General features: G+C 36.3%; 1 protein-coding gene across 2 annotated transcripts; it reads left to right on the top strand.

Moving 5' to 3' along the window:
- Positions 1-32: 32 nt before the first annotated feature.
- On the top strand, positions 33-14,152 carry fam83e (family with sequence similarity 83 member E). 2 transcript variants are annotated; one of them, XM_048172852.1, is made up of 10 exons: positions 33-1,889; positions 2,669-3,399; positions 6,138-6,284; positions 6,800-6,924; positions 8,271-8,705; positions 9,780-9,833; positions 9,933-9,980; positions 10,097-10,295; positions 10,881-11,063; positions 13,240-14,152. In XM_048172852.1, the coding sequence occupies exons 2-10, from the start codon at positions 2,932-2,934 to the stop codon at positions 13,429-13,431; spliced, it is 1,851 nt and encodes a 616-aa protein (XP_048028809.1). In that variant the 5' UTR covers positions 33-1,889; positions 2,669-2,931; the 3' UTR covers positions 13,432-14,152. The 2 variants fall into 2 exon arrangements, with proteins under 2 accessions (XP_048028809.1, XP_048028810.1); XM_048172853.1 differs by having other exon boundaries at positions 2,588-3,399.
- The last annotated feature ends 108 nt before the right edge of the window (positions 14,153-14,260 follow it).

Here is a 14,260-nt window from a genome sequence, read left to right as displayed (position 1 = left end):
AATGGTACTGAATTTTTTTGAAGCCCAAAAACATTCAGCCATCCACTATAAAAAATAATCCATACGGCTCCAGGGTGTTAATAAAGGCCTTTTGAAGCGAAGCTATGCATTTTTGTAAGAAAAATATCCATATTTAAAACTTTATAAATTCAAATAATTAGCTTCCGGCGGATGCCCGATTATTTTCATGATGGATGGATGCATTTTTAAAAAAAATTTTGGCTTCAAAATCGTGCCTCCCATTCCTAAGCATTATAAAGCTTGGAGGAGCAAGGATATTTTTAAATACATCTCTGATTGTGTTCGTCTGAAGAAGATAGTCATATACATCCAGGATGATGGCTTGAGGGTGAGTAAATCATGGGATAATTTTCATTTTTGGGTGAACTAAACCTTTAACACCACACATGTACTTTAGTTGTCTAGTCTTCTATGAGATTATATATGCTTATGGCTCTTCTTAGGTGAGCCAGTTTATGATATATGGCTTATTGCTATTTGTAATTTATTATTATCCTACTAGTCCGTAGGATCAAACTCCCAACATCTGCTTTGCAGCTTTTGGGAAGTTGCATCAAAAAATGCTGAATTTCCCATAGTGGGGAAACTGCTGCTTTAAGTTTGATGCTGATAGTGGGATTTCAATACCAAATGCTTAAATCATGCTTTAAGAAAACTGGAGTGTAATAAACAGAAAAGGTTTCTAGATCAATTCGTTGGATTTCCAAAGTGAAAATCTCAGAACTGGAAACCTCAAACCCCTTCTTTTACCCCAATATTGAATATGTGTCTTTGTATTATTATATGTTTTTATGTATGCAAACTCTATAAATAAAATACATTTTATAAAAATCCCCTCAGTAGTTGTTGTTTTAGGTTAGAGTAAACAACACAATCAGTGCAACTATGAATAAACAAAACAGAAGAATAGTGCTACAAAAATGCTGCAGTTCAAGTAGGATCAACAGGAACTTGTCCTCTAGTAACTTGTAAGTCTTAGTGCTGTTTAAGTGGTTTACATAGTAATGAGTTTGAATTAGTAATTATTAACAATCTTCAATGCTATTTTAAATACTCAAATATTCAATTTGAACAGCTCTAAAAAAAACTATATCATTGTGTTTGGTTGTTGTGTACATGACTTAGAACAACATACCATCGTACCACACATTATCTGCTTTTAAAAGCACTGCTGATTCTGTCAAAGGGACAAAATAAACGTTAGCATTAGAGATGATAGAAGAGGTGATTAAAGAGGAATGTGTGCATTAATGAGTTGCATGGAATTCCAGTTACTTGTTCATGCAGAACCAAAAGGTGAACAAAGGTGAGCTCCCCATACTATCTTCAGGGGATTAAAACACATGTAACTTCTCCACACGTGTCTAAGCATCAATGCTTGAAGTGTATGATGTGAAAAGAGACCACTAGGCAGGTGTTGAGTTCCAGCCTCGCCCCCTTTTGACTGTAGCTGGGAGGGAAGGAAGGTCTCAATCTCTGCTCCCTAGAGAGGACTGGCTCGGCTGGTATAACCAGTCACAATAGAGCGCCGGCAACAGAGAGGCACTCTATGTGTTTACTAAAGTCACAAGAAAGACAGAAATCTAACCTTATGAGAAAGGACGAGGGCTGAAGGGAGACCAGAGTGTTTCAGAACATGTTTTGGGGATGGTTGATGATTTGCTGACTCAAGACATGGATTTGCACGGAAGCTAAAAATGGGCAGATCACAGCGATGACTTGTTGCTCACGTTGGCTGGTGACGGGGAGTAATTTAACACCAGACAGAGTGAGGCCATTTAGAATGGGAGGAGATAGCAGAGATATGTCAGAACTTGATGGAAAGAGGCGATGGACTGAGGGTGTGTGAGTGAGACAGGCGCTGACGGGTGAGTCTCGACTTTTAGTACACAATCTGTTCTTGTTAAGTATTAACATAAAATAGATAAATAGAAATGCATAGATTTTAACACGCCCTTGTGAAAAAGAAGTACACATTTGCATACTTTATAAAGAAAGACTTATTTTTTAAGTGTGTAATAGTTCTGACACTTAATTGCATGTTAATTGTAACTAAAAAAAAATGTTGTAATAAGTTAAAATTTATGTTAAAATCAGAGTGCTTTTTGGCCCTCTTTATATGTAATTTCATAATTACTTCTATTGTCTTTTGAAGTATGCTTAAAGTGTACTGCCGAATGTAATGTCAAGCATTTATGGTAAACTAAAATTTACTCTAAGGACATTCCTATTGAAACTATGTCATGTATTTAATTACACATTTGTAGTGATGATGTTGCAATTACAATTACAATATACTGACTATCGAATAACACACTACAGCTAAAATTATAATCACGTACTTCACAAGTCAACACATCAAAATGAGTGCGCTTCTTTAAAACACGGCAAAGGTTTGGCTTTAAAATTCACCTTAAAATAAAACTTTTAAATTGACAAAGTGAACTTTTTAAAAGCTCTCTTTAAGTAAGTGGCCTTTTATTTATTTTAAATATGCATTTAAGTTTTGAAGAAGAACACTACAAGTGCACATTCAATACAATTAAGTGCACTTCTTTTCCACAAGGGTGGTCACAAAATCAAATTAAAGAGGTCTGGAAAAGGCTGGGAATGTTCTTAAACTCTGATGTTGCTATTTTCCCTCAAGACCGTCTTCAAGTTCTCCAAATCTTCCAGGAACTATGGCGACAATTCCTCCATGGAGTATCCTGCTTTTCTCTTGACTTTTGGTGGCTAAAAAGAGTTAAATATCTTCAACGCATGAGGAAGAACCTCAGCTATTTGAATAATTCACCAACATCCTCCTCCAAGTAACTTAGAGCAGCTGCCAGTTATTATCTACACCTCAACATGCAATTTTCCACAGTCATTTTTTTGTAGAAGACCTCCATCCATCATCGGGTTCCAATCATGTCAAACTCTCATGAGCAGAGCCTCAATGAGAATGTCATCTTCACTCCGTTGACGGAATCCAGTCCGGACTTCTTGCACTGCGAGGAAGAACGCTATTGTGTGGAAAGCCTGGTGAGCTCCGGTCCTGAGGCTTTCTACACCAAACTCCACCGGGAACAAGTCGGATCGTTCTTGTCCACCGGCGAGGTGAACCAGATCTCCAGCTGGGTCGAGGACTATCATCAAAGCGATGCGGTCCTGGAGGATGGAAATGGTGAGGTGGAGGTCGGTTCTGATGGGGACGACTTCTCTGGACATTATTTTCCCACAGAGTCTGACACTCCGGCACCATCCCTGGAACTAGGATGGCCAGAAAGGTACAACTGGATGGACATGGGTCAGGTTCATGTGTATACCAATCCTCCTACAGAACCGGAGCCCTCCATACGGGTAGTCCTCAGGAGACTCTTACAAGGGGCCACTAGGGTAAGTCAAGTCAGCTTTATTTATATAGCACTTTATAAAATATAAAATATTGTTAAATAAACAGAAAAATAACAGATGCAAACTTAATCAGATATGAGAAATTCAAATTCTGTTCTAAAAAGACATCAGTGTCATTATTCAGCTCAGTTCAGTTCAATGACTGTGTAAAGTTTGGCAGTTATGAAATGGGTTCAATTCAGCTACAAGCAGAAGACAATAGTTATGTTATTCAGCTTGAGTCAGTTCAATGTTGAGTTTGATAACAGTGTCGATGTTGTAAAATTCATCAATTATGAAAGAATGTCGATTCAGCTATAAAGCATCTCTAAAGGAGACAGTGCACTCAAAAAATGTTAAGACTTTTTTTAGATTTACACAGTTTAATTAATAGTAAAATTCCATCAAATAAGGCACGTTCACACCGAGAACGATAACTATAACGATAACTATATTTGCGTCCACACCAACGAACTGGCTGCGGTTTTAAAGCAGAACTAAGTAACTTTTTTACCTTCATAAATAGTTTTCTAAGTCCTTACGATGGTTAATTGACTTGTAGTGGTGTGTTTGAGGCGTGTACTAACACCCTCTGGCACGTCTACGCCAGAAAACAGCACTTGCAAGTTGAGCTGCGCCAACCCGACACAATCTCACCTCATGTTCACGTCCACGCGAGAGTGATCTTTCCAAAATGCTTTATGGTAATTCAAAAACAATGTATATATTATGACTTTATAAGACAATTTCTAAAATTACCAACCTCCATCGAGATTTCTTGTACTGTATTTGCAAAACTACTGCGCTGGTGAGCGTTGTAGTCCAGAGCTGCGCTTGGAGTATTTACGACAGTGTGATTCACGGAAGGAACCTGTAGGGGGAGCTTCGCAAATCTTACTGAGTTCTGCTTTAAAGTGTCTACAACATGTTTTTGTTGCATTTAATCGTTTTTAACCAGCAGATGTCCTCAGCATGCTATGAATTCATGTGTAATCGATCTAATCTAACAGTGAATTTCGCTGACAAAGTCAAAATAGTGGAAAAAACAACGCCTAGTCTTTTTCACTGCAACTTCAAAGGAAGCAAGACAATGTTGTCGAAACTGGCACTGGATACCTGAGGGCATTTTATGTTACACTGTTTGCTAGCCTGGCATTATGATCTCATCTCCGTTAATACTTTTCACCATTTATTCCGAGGGTTTGACCGATTGTTTTCAATATATCCATTTTCTTTAAAGTATCCTTCTTGAAAAGTGGATGGTGGCTTTTTCTGGACCTTCTCCGCAATGTCGCCTGCCATTTTAAATACAATAGAACGGATTCTGATTGGCTGTCGTTTTATCGTTCAACAGCTGGAAAAAAATGTTCTAAAAGTGATCCAAACGATATTGTTTCTCTATAGCATTATAGCTGTGCTATTCTTTTACTACTTTTTAGAACGATTTTTAGAACTTTATCTTTATCGTTATCTTTATAGTTATCATTCTTGGAGTGAACGTACCTTCGTAATTGCATACGGATTATTCAACTCAATTTGATAGAATTTTACTATTATTTAAATTGCGTAAATCTTAAAAAAAAATTAGGTAAGACCAGGGGCCTCATTTATAAAACGCAATTATACAGTCGGATTTGATCCTAAATACCATGGATTTTATCCTACAGTACATCAAAAGTGAGGAACAAATCGGCATTTAGCCTATAAAGGCAGAAACCGATGTGAAAGTGTTCTTATGCATACCCCAACTGAAACGTATTGGCCTCGTATACCAGTAATTCAATTATTTCATGCATATTGTGATGTGTTTATGTAACATTTTTAACTATTGCATTTAACTATTGCATTTTAATAATTGCATCACTGAAATTAATTAATATTAATGATTTCCTGAAAATAATAACAATATTAACAGAAACCGGTCTATGCGCTCGTACGTTTTCTGATTTCCTTGGATTTCCTCGCCTATTGATGATGAGAGCCATACTTCTGAACTATAAAGAGATATTTGAAGACTTCAGATGCAAAAGCCTCTAAGTGCCATCTAAAATTTTCTTCTAAAATAAGCATTTTTATCAAGCTCGTATGTTTAGGTTCAGTTATTCCACTTTAATGGCAATTAATAGGTCCTTTTCATTGCCATTAAAGTGAAATAAGTGAACATAAACATACGAGCTTGATAAAAATGCTTATTTTACAAGAAAATCAGACGGCACTTAGAGGCTTTTGCATCTGAAGTCTTCATTTGTAGTTGTAAATTCAGAAGTTGAAAAAGTATTTTCTTCTCTATTGTGACGTATATCCGAATGAAACGGCTTTTCGAACAAGAAAAAATGTAGGGCGGGGCTTGGTTTTGTCCATGGGGAATTGATTGGATGGTTGTGGTTTGCTATTGGTGGATCTCATGTGAGTGACAGGTTGCCCCGCCCTTGCACCAGTAAACGTCAGAGAAGAGATGTGATTAAAGATTACGAGGACACATGAATTAAAAAATAATGACATGCACAGATAATTAATTTATAATAATTACGGCAATATTCCATTTGTGACTTTAAAATTACTGTGATTTATACAGGGAACTTTTTTCTGCATATGGATGTTGTATAAATCATTCATAGGAAAATTTCAGAAACTTTAATGTGTCAAAGCCAAAACAAGCCCTTAGTTGGTTGAATGCAAAAAACTAATCTAAGCGTGAACCTGCAGGAAGTCCACTAGTTTTCTGCATTTGTATTGGGCAGGTGATCGCCGTGGTAACAGATAAATTGTCGGACAAAGCAGTGATTAGTGACCTCCAAAACGCTGCATCCCGGGGGGTTCCGGTTTACATCATCCTCAACAGAAGATCCGCGGAGGAGAACTGCTCTTCGCATCAGCTTCAACATCCGGTGAGTGGATAAAATTATTACAGCGATCAATGACTCGAGCATGAGTTTGTGCTGGTTTTACTGGTCCACTTATAGTTACGCGAGTTGTAACCTTTAAGAAACAAAAACTCCATGCACACCTTAACAGACTTGAACTTTAGGCTGTTCCTCTAAACAAAAGACTTGGACACACCTTAGTGGATAACTCTGCATCTGTTGACACATGTTACTCTTCATCACAGAGTTTCTCTTTCTGTCTCTGTAAGTATGAATGAGAAGAACTCACAAAGCCATGGTGAACAGGTTCAACTACATTCATCCGGTGCAGATGATTGGCGTGTGGTTGTGGAATGTTTTTGGCTTGGATAATCACTCCACATCTCTGAAACTTAACTGGAACTGACCTTTGGTTGAAAGCTGAAAGTTTAGAATTTTCTGGAAACCAACTGAAAAAACAGTTGAGTTATGCATTGAAGATTGAAGATTGATTTTGCGATGTAGTTCATGGGAATCTCTTCCTTGATGACATTTTTCAGAATATCATGGTGCGCATTCTTGGAGGTAAAACGTTCCTGACGCATGACACGAAGATGGTTGTTGGAGAACTAAAGGACAACTTTGTGTTGGTGGATCTGGAGACAGTGATGTTGGGGAGCTACAGGTAAAGGATGGTTTCATAAGAGAGCTTGTAAATCAGTTTTTTTATAGAGTCGAGAAACACATTACCTGCAGTTGAACGACTTGCTCAAGGGAATAAGGGTGGGAACATTCTGGGATTTGAACCAACTTTTGGGTTGCCAGCTCATACCTTTAAAGACTATAAGCCACACCACCCCTACATTACAGACAATTATTGAAATTAACACTCTGTGGGAACTTTTTTTTTGCCTCTTTCACAGTTGTTAAAGTTCACTACTGTTAAAAAGTTTAGGGTCAGTACGAATTTTTTAATACTTTTTGAAGACGTCTTAATGCTTTATTTAAAGAGGTCTTATGCTTACCAAGTCTGCATTTATTTGATCAGAAATACAGTAAAACTGTAAAATTATTAGGGATGCATGATATATCTGCCACCATAACGGTATCGGCTGATATATGTTCATTTTTAATGTTATTGGCTCAATAAGAAAATTTGACAAATATATTAAAGCTGATGAATAATGGATTATTTCCTCCATCTGAGACACTTCAGATGCACACTGTTCACCATGATGGTTTTGAATTGCTTGAAATATGATTGAAATCACTTCAAAAAGGAAAATACAGTTGACAGTGAAACACGGGCAGCGCAAGTCTGTCATATAGGCTACATAAAATCATAATGAGAACATTATAATGTGAAACTTTTGTCTTTGTAATCAGGCTCTCAAAAATTAAATAACAATTTGTATTCAGATTTATCGGCCAATATATCGGTTATCGGCCTTCACATATAAAGAATTATCGGTTATTGGTATCGGCCAAAATTCTCATATCAATGCATCCTTAAAAATTATGAAATATTATTATAGTTTATAGACTTGTTTTCTATTTGAATATATGTTAAAATATAATTTATTTCTGTGATGCAAAGCTTAATTACTCCAGTCTTCAGTGCCACATGATCCCTCAGAAATCATTCTAATATGCTGATTCGCTGCTCAAAAAACATTTCTTATTATTATTAATGCTGACAACAGTTGTGCTGTTTAATATTTTTGTGGAAACCACGATTTTTTTTTATCACTTTATATAAGGAACAAATGTTTTTTTCTTTGTGACAAGAGATATGAAATATTCAAACATATGCATTCAAACACACATCGCTGTCTGTCACAAGACATATGCATTAATGTTTGAATGAGATTTTCATTTAATAACGATGTCTTTTCTTTCAAATGAAGTCGTGGAAATTTTTGCACGAGTCATATTGACTACTTTATTATAGTTGCTACTTTTGTCCCTTTTTGGATAGTTATATCTAAATCCTTTATAATCTCTTGATTTTGATTTCATTGTCTTGATCAGTCTTACCTGGAGCGATGCTCACCTGCATCGTCAGCTCGTCACCCTTATGAGCGGCCCAGTCGTGGAATCTTTCGATCGTGAGTTTCGGACCCTCTACGCTGCCTCACTCCCAATCCCAGAAGCATGGAAAACTGGAAAACCAGCAACTGAACCCAAAATATATAATAAACTCCCACCCCTGCACATAAACAGCAACAAAATCGAACTCGCCGAGTACGTCTCCAATCCTCCGCCTCCTCCTATGGACAGCCCTCTGGACTGGGAGGAGATGGGGGTCATCAAGAGATTCCCGGACAGCCCTCTTAGTCCTGCACCTGATGCTGCGGAGATGCAGTTCCATCATCGACACCACCTGGACAGACATCCAGGAGGATGGGAGGTCTCCTACAATGACTTTAACAGCAGACTGCTGCCTGGACATCAAGAGGAGGTTAAGTAAGTACAAAATACAAAGTTATTTGACTTCAGATATAATATTAGACAGTCCTGTGAGGATGACTGTGGTTTTCCTACTTCTCATAAAACAATCACTACGAGGCTTAAGAGATATAACCAGTTTAGACGGAAATGATTTTAAGCTGACTAGCAATTTTTCTCTATTTACAGATATGATGAGATACACGCATATGTTTGCAATTTCCCACGAAAAGCATGCCGTCAGGTCTAAAATATAAACACTTATATTAGGCTTACTGTAGTGAGCATCAGGGTAAGACAAAAATATGTTTTGGATAATGTACTGACTCATTATTTAAAGAGTATTAATTTTGAACAAAAAAAGTAACATAGTGTACCTTTAAAATAGAAAACGGTTATTGTAAATTGTAATGTTTCATCATACAGTATTTTTGATCAAATAAATGCAGCCTTTGTGAGCATAAGAGACGTCTTTCAAAAACAAACAAAAATCTTTCTAAACCTAAATTTTGAGCGGTAGTGCATATAAAAGATGATCTCAATTAAAAATTACAACTTTAAGCATCATTTGAAAAGATCAATCTGCATTAAACAACAAGAAATTACCGTAATTTGAAAGTGTAGTAATTAAAAGCAGAATTTGACTGCAATTTTTTGCAATATTACTTTACATATTGCCACAAAATAAAACATAAAATGCAATGGAGACATCACTTGTGTAACAAAAATTTTAAATATATAAAATTATTATTGTAAAATTCATAATTCACGCTTCCATGTGTTCAATCCAACTTTAATGTGCAGGAGCGTATGACAAAAAAGATAGGTAACAAAAATAAACATGCTGTAATTGAATGAAAGTTTTGAATGTATTTTGTGTTTTCATGAACGGCTTGTAGAATTGAATATGCAGTTTTTGATATGTGATGATGACTAAACCCCAACATGTATGACTCCATATTTAATATACTGTGATAACTTTTAAGAGCACAATCTTAAAGCTGCTGCCTGTTGTATTTCAGAATAAGCTACAATATTTGCCCTTAAAAGGCAGTTTCTGTTTAAACTCACTCTGTCTTATCTGCATTTCAGGTTCAATTCTATGTTTCTGTCAGACTTTAGGCATCCAGAATATCAAAGGCAAAGGTCAGCATTTCTCAAAAGGCTTTTCATGTGAGCTCATAAGTATGGATGCATTGTTAGATGTGTTTGTGCAACATATGTGCTTTCTTTTGTTTTTTATAGGCGGCATTACTCTCCAGGCGAAATGCATAGCAATGACTTGATGAACAGGTAAATACTACAAGCGGTCCAAGAGAAAAAAAGACAAGAGACAAACAAGAAGGCAATTATTTGAATAGATGTTAGCAAACCTCTTAGAGAGTTGTGCTCATCTCTTTCATCCAAAGGCATCTGCAGATACCTGAGAGAATCATGTATCCTCTGCTGAATCCTGAAAATGAGGAGAGGTATCCTGTGTACAAATCCCGCATCCACAGAAACGACATGACATCAGAGGAAGAGATGAGACGAGATTCTTTCCTGAGGAGGGACAGAGTTTTAGGAGATACGATAAACCCAGAAGGAACCACACAATCCCATCTAAAGGTATATGCTGCTGCTATACGTAAGCAATAAGGTACAACAGGCCGTGCTTTAAAGTGAATGCACTCGGGTGTTGTTACTTGTGTTGGGCACGAGGCGAAGCAGTGACTGTATTCGCATTATACAGCATGGCCTCTCGTACCTTATTGCTTTTATAAAATGATTACCACACAGTATAAATATTAAAGGAACACTATGTAGCTTTTCGCCACTAGAGGTCGCCTATATAGGTAAAATTGAGCGCAGAATCATGGGAGATGTCGTCTTCACGATTTAATCTTCGGAACACAAATGAAGATATTTTTGTTGAAATCCGATGACTCAGTGAGGCCTCCATAGGGAGCAATGACATTTCCTCTCTCAAGATCCATTAATGTACTAAAAACATATTTAAATCTGTTCATGTGAGTACAGTGGTTCAATATTAATATTATAAAGCGACGAGGATATTTTTGGTGCGCCAAAAAAACAAAATAACGACTAATTATAGTGATGGCCGATTTCAAAACACTGCTTCATGAAGCTTCGGAACGTTATGACCTTTTATCATTCTTTCTGTTCTCTTTCCTGTTTTGTTTTCTTACACAGAAGTCATCAGAACTTTCCCGGAGCAAGACTTTCAGCACTTTGAGTGACATTCTTAAACGGGTCAATGCACGTGCCTGTTCCTCAGGACAGACTAGGACAGAAAACCAAGCGCCAGGCATCAGCAAATCCACGCTGGAGCTCAATCTACAGCGTTCAGACACGGCATCAACTGCTCGAACCACCGTAAGACAGATTTAGATTTCATATTTATATGCAGTTTATGTGGCAGCAGTTGGAACAAAACATACAATTAGCCCTAAATAGCCATAACTAAATATTGCTCAGCTGACATTTCAAGTCTTATTCAGTAATAATAACGGAAAATGATTATTTTGAATTTCTATTAACCATATTTGTGCATGTTGTCAGTTATGACATTACTCATTCCTAAGTGTGTACAAATGCACATGTTTACAGTAAATCAATGTACAACAGAAGCCTAGAAGAAATGTACTCTACATTTAAAGGTGCGGTGTGTAAATTTTAGCGGCATCTAGCGGTGAGGTTGTGAAATGCAACCGACGGCTCAGTCCACTGTTCACCCCTCCCTTTCAAAGCACATAGAGAAGCTACGGTGGCCGACACAGGACAAAAATGTCATCATCTGAGACCGCAGAGAGTAGCCAGTCAAGCAAACACGCTCTGTAGAGCAGTTTGTCCATTTAGGGCTACTGTAGAAACATAGCGGCGCAAAATGCCGAATTCGATGTAAGGGGTCCCACGGTTTATGTAGATAGAAATGCCTCATTCTAAGGTAATAATTATGTAAGGTCTCCACTGAAAACATAGTTATGTACAGTACAGTCCAAAAGTTTGGAACCACTAAGATTTTTAATGTTTTTAAAAGAAGTTTCGTCTGCTCACCAAGGCTACATTTATTTAATTAAAAATACAGTAAAAACAGTAATATTGTGAAATATTATTACAATTTAAAATAACTGTTTTCTATTTGAATATATTTCACAAAGTAATTTATTCCTGTGATGCAAAGCTGAATTTTCAGCATCATTACTCCAGTCTTCAGTGTCACATGATCCTTCAGAAATCATTCTAATATGCTGATCTGCTGCTCAAGAAACATTTAATGTGTACAATTGTACAAAATATTTGTGTACAATATTTTTTTTCAGGATTATTTGATGAATAGAAAGTTCAAAAGAACAGTGTTTATCTGAAATCTAATCTTTTGTAACATTATAAATGTCTTTACTGCCACTTTTGATTGATTTAATGCATCCTTGCTGAATAAAAGTAATCATTTCTTAAATTTTTTTTCAAAAAAATAAAAATACAAATTCTTACTGACCCCAAACTTTTGAACGGTAGTGTATAATGCTACAGAAGCTTTGTATTTCAGATAAATGCTGTTCTTTTGAAGTTTCTATTCATCAAGGAATCCTGAAAAAAAAGTACACAACTGTTTTCAACATTGAAAATAATCATAAATGTTTATTGAGCAGCAAATCAGCATATTAGAATGATTTCTGAAGGATCATGTGACACTGAAGACTGGAGTAACGATGCTGAAAATTCAGCTTTCAATCACAGGAATAAATTACTGTTTAAAGTAGCCTATATTCAAGTAGAAAACAAATATTTTAAATTGTAATAATATCTCACAATACTACAGTTTTTATCAATCAAATAAATGCAGCCTTGGTGAGCATAAAACTTTAAAAAATGTAAAAAAAAAAAAAAAATTGTACAGACCCCAAACTTTTGAACAGTTAGCCTGCTTGTGCAAATAATCCTATATTGTCAATGCATAATCATAAGTTCATTGTCCTTGAAAATAGCCCCACCCACATTTTACTGAAGAGCTTATGCATTCAAGTCAATTGTTGGAAAGATCGTATTTACGAGCTGAACGCACATGAACGCCAACACATGTTGTAATTACGAGTGGGAAGCTGGGGATTTTCTTTAAGCCTAGAGTTTACAAGTTGGTGGCGTCACTGAGAAACATGGTGTAATACAACAATACTTGTATAGGTATTTAGCAGTGACACTGGGGATTTTTATTTAACCGACAACAAAATAAGCTGCCAGCACAAAATATAACAATTCATTCATTCATTCATTCATTCATTCATTAAAAACATAAAAAGTAGAACACACGTGATGCATATTATTTGATCTTCATTTCAGAGCTTCCCAGGAAGACTTGAACGCACGGTGCTTGCAACCCTCTGATTATGTTCTAATGTTAAGTGCATTTTACTGTGATGCATTTCTATTTATTTATGCACACCATATGTCATGATTTCCGTGGAAATCGACAAAAAGACATGCTGGTGCACTCAACGCTTAATCATGCGATATATCTTTAAAACTCTAAGAAATTTCTATTGTCTTTCAGAACTGTGACAATCTTCCTCTGACTCCAGCTCTGGCACTTATGAAAAAGAGAAACGATGATGTTAAATCGGGAATGCTGAGGAACATGCCCAGCGTGTTTTCATCTGGATTCAGAACTCCCGGCTTTGGCCTGCAGAGGGAGCCACTGTGGCGATCCCCTTTCAGAAGCCATAGAAGTGAGGAGGAGCACTGATGTTATGCAGGAAAGCCCAGACAATGACATCACCAGTGTTACAATAATTCCCACGTATTTAAATATGTAAATATTACTGTAATAAGCAGCGCTGCGTGTACAAGGGGAGTTTCCTGCTTAATGAGAGTAAATATTCATCAGCAATGATGTCACACTTGAAGAATAAGTCTATTAACATATGCCTGATTTACATGTGTTATTGAAAGATGTGATGGACTCATGACCTATGAACTGTCATATTTTCTCAATGAAAAGGGAATTTTAAGGTCAAATGTTTATGCTGCCTACCATTTAAGATATACCTTCATTTATAAAATTGAATACCACAAATATTCTAATATGCTCATTAAGTCATCATGAAATTATGTTTGCAGCCTGTTTTATTTCAGTACATCCATCGGCTGCAAAGGAAAGTTGCTTCAGAGGAGCAGGTTATTACATTTTATTTAAAGATTACAAAGAAAGACCTTTGGAATAATGTGCACTGAGGGAATCATTCCAAATATACCAGGAAAGCGTAAGGATCAAATTTAATTTCATGTTGATTTTAAATCATTAGACCTTTCTGGACTGGACGGGCTGCTAAGATTAAACAAAATTCCTCAAGTATAAAAAAAATAGTTTGTTTTATGATATAATAGAAAATTGTTTCTTAAAGGTACACTTTGTACCTTTTTTGTAACTTTTTTTGTTTAAAATAAATTTCAATGAGTCAAAATCATCAATACTCCTTTGAAAACGTGTTCTGATTCACTATGGTAAGTCTATTATTTTTTGTGTATGTTAGACCTGTTGGGATGGTTTTAGTGGGAAATTGTGTACATACGTC

Source organism: Megalobrama amblycephala, linkage group LG21 (assembly GCF_018812025.1).
Source record: "Megalobrama amblycephala isolate DHTTF-2021 linkage group LG21, ASM1881202v1, whole genome shotgun sequence".
Taxonomy (NCBI): Eukaryota; Metazoa; Chordata; class Actinopteri; order Cypriniformes; family Xenocyprididae; genus Megalobrama; species Megalobrama amblycephala.
The sequence above is the reverse complement of the archived record's forward strand: the minus strand, read 5'-3'. Positions and strand labels throughout refer to the sequence as shown.

Excerpts from the sequence above, each read along its gene's own strand:
- fam83e (XM_048172852.1), top strand. The coding sequence starts at position 2,932 with ATGTCAAACTCTCATGAGCAGAGCCTCAATGAGAATGTCATCTTCACT. Across the intron at positions 8,706-9,779 it reads GGACATCAAGAGGAGGTTAA|GTTCAATTCTATGTTTCTGT; the intron begins GTAAGTACAAAA and ends TCTGCATTTCAG. Across the intron at positions 10,296-10,880 it reads CCACACAATCCCATCTAAAG|AAGTCATCAGAACTTTCCCG; the intron begins GTATATGCTGCT and ends TTTCTTACACAG.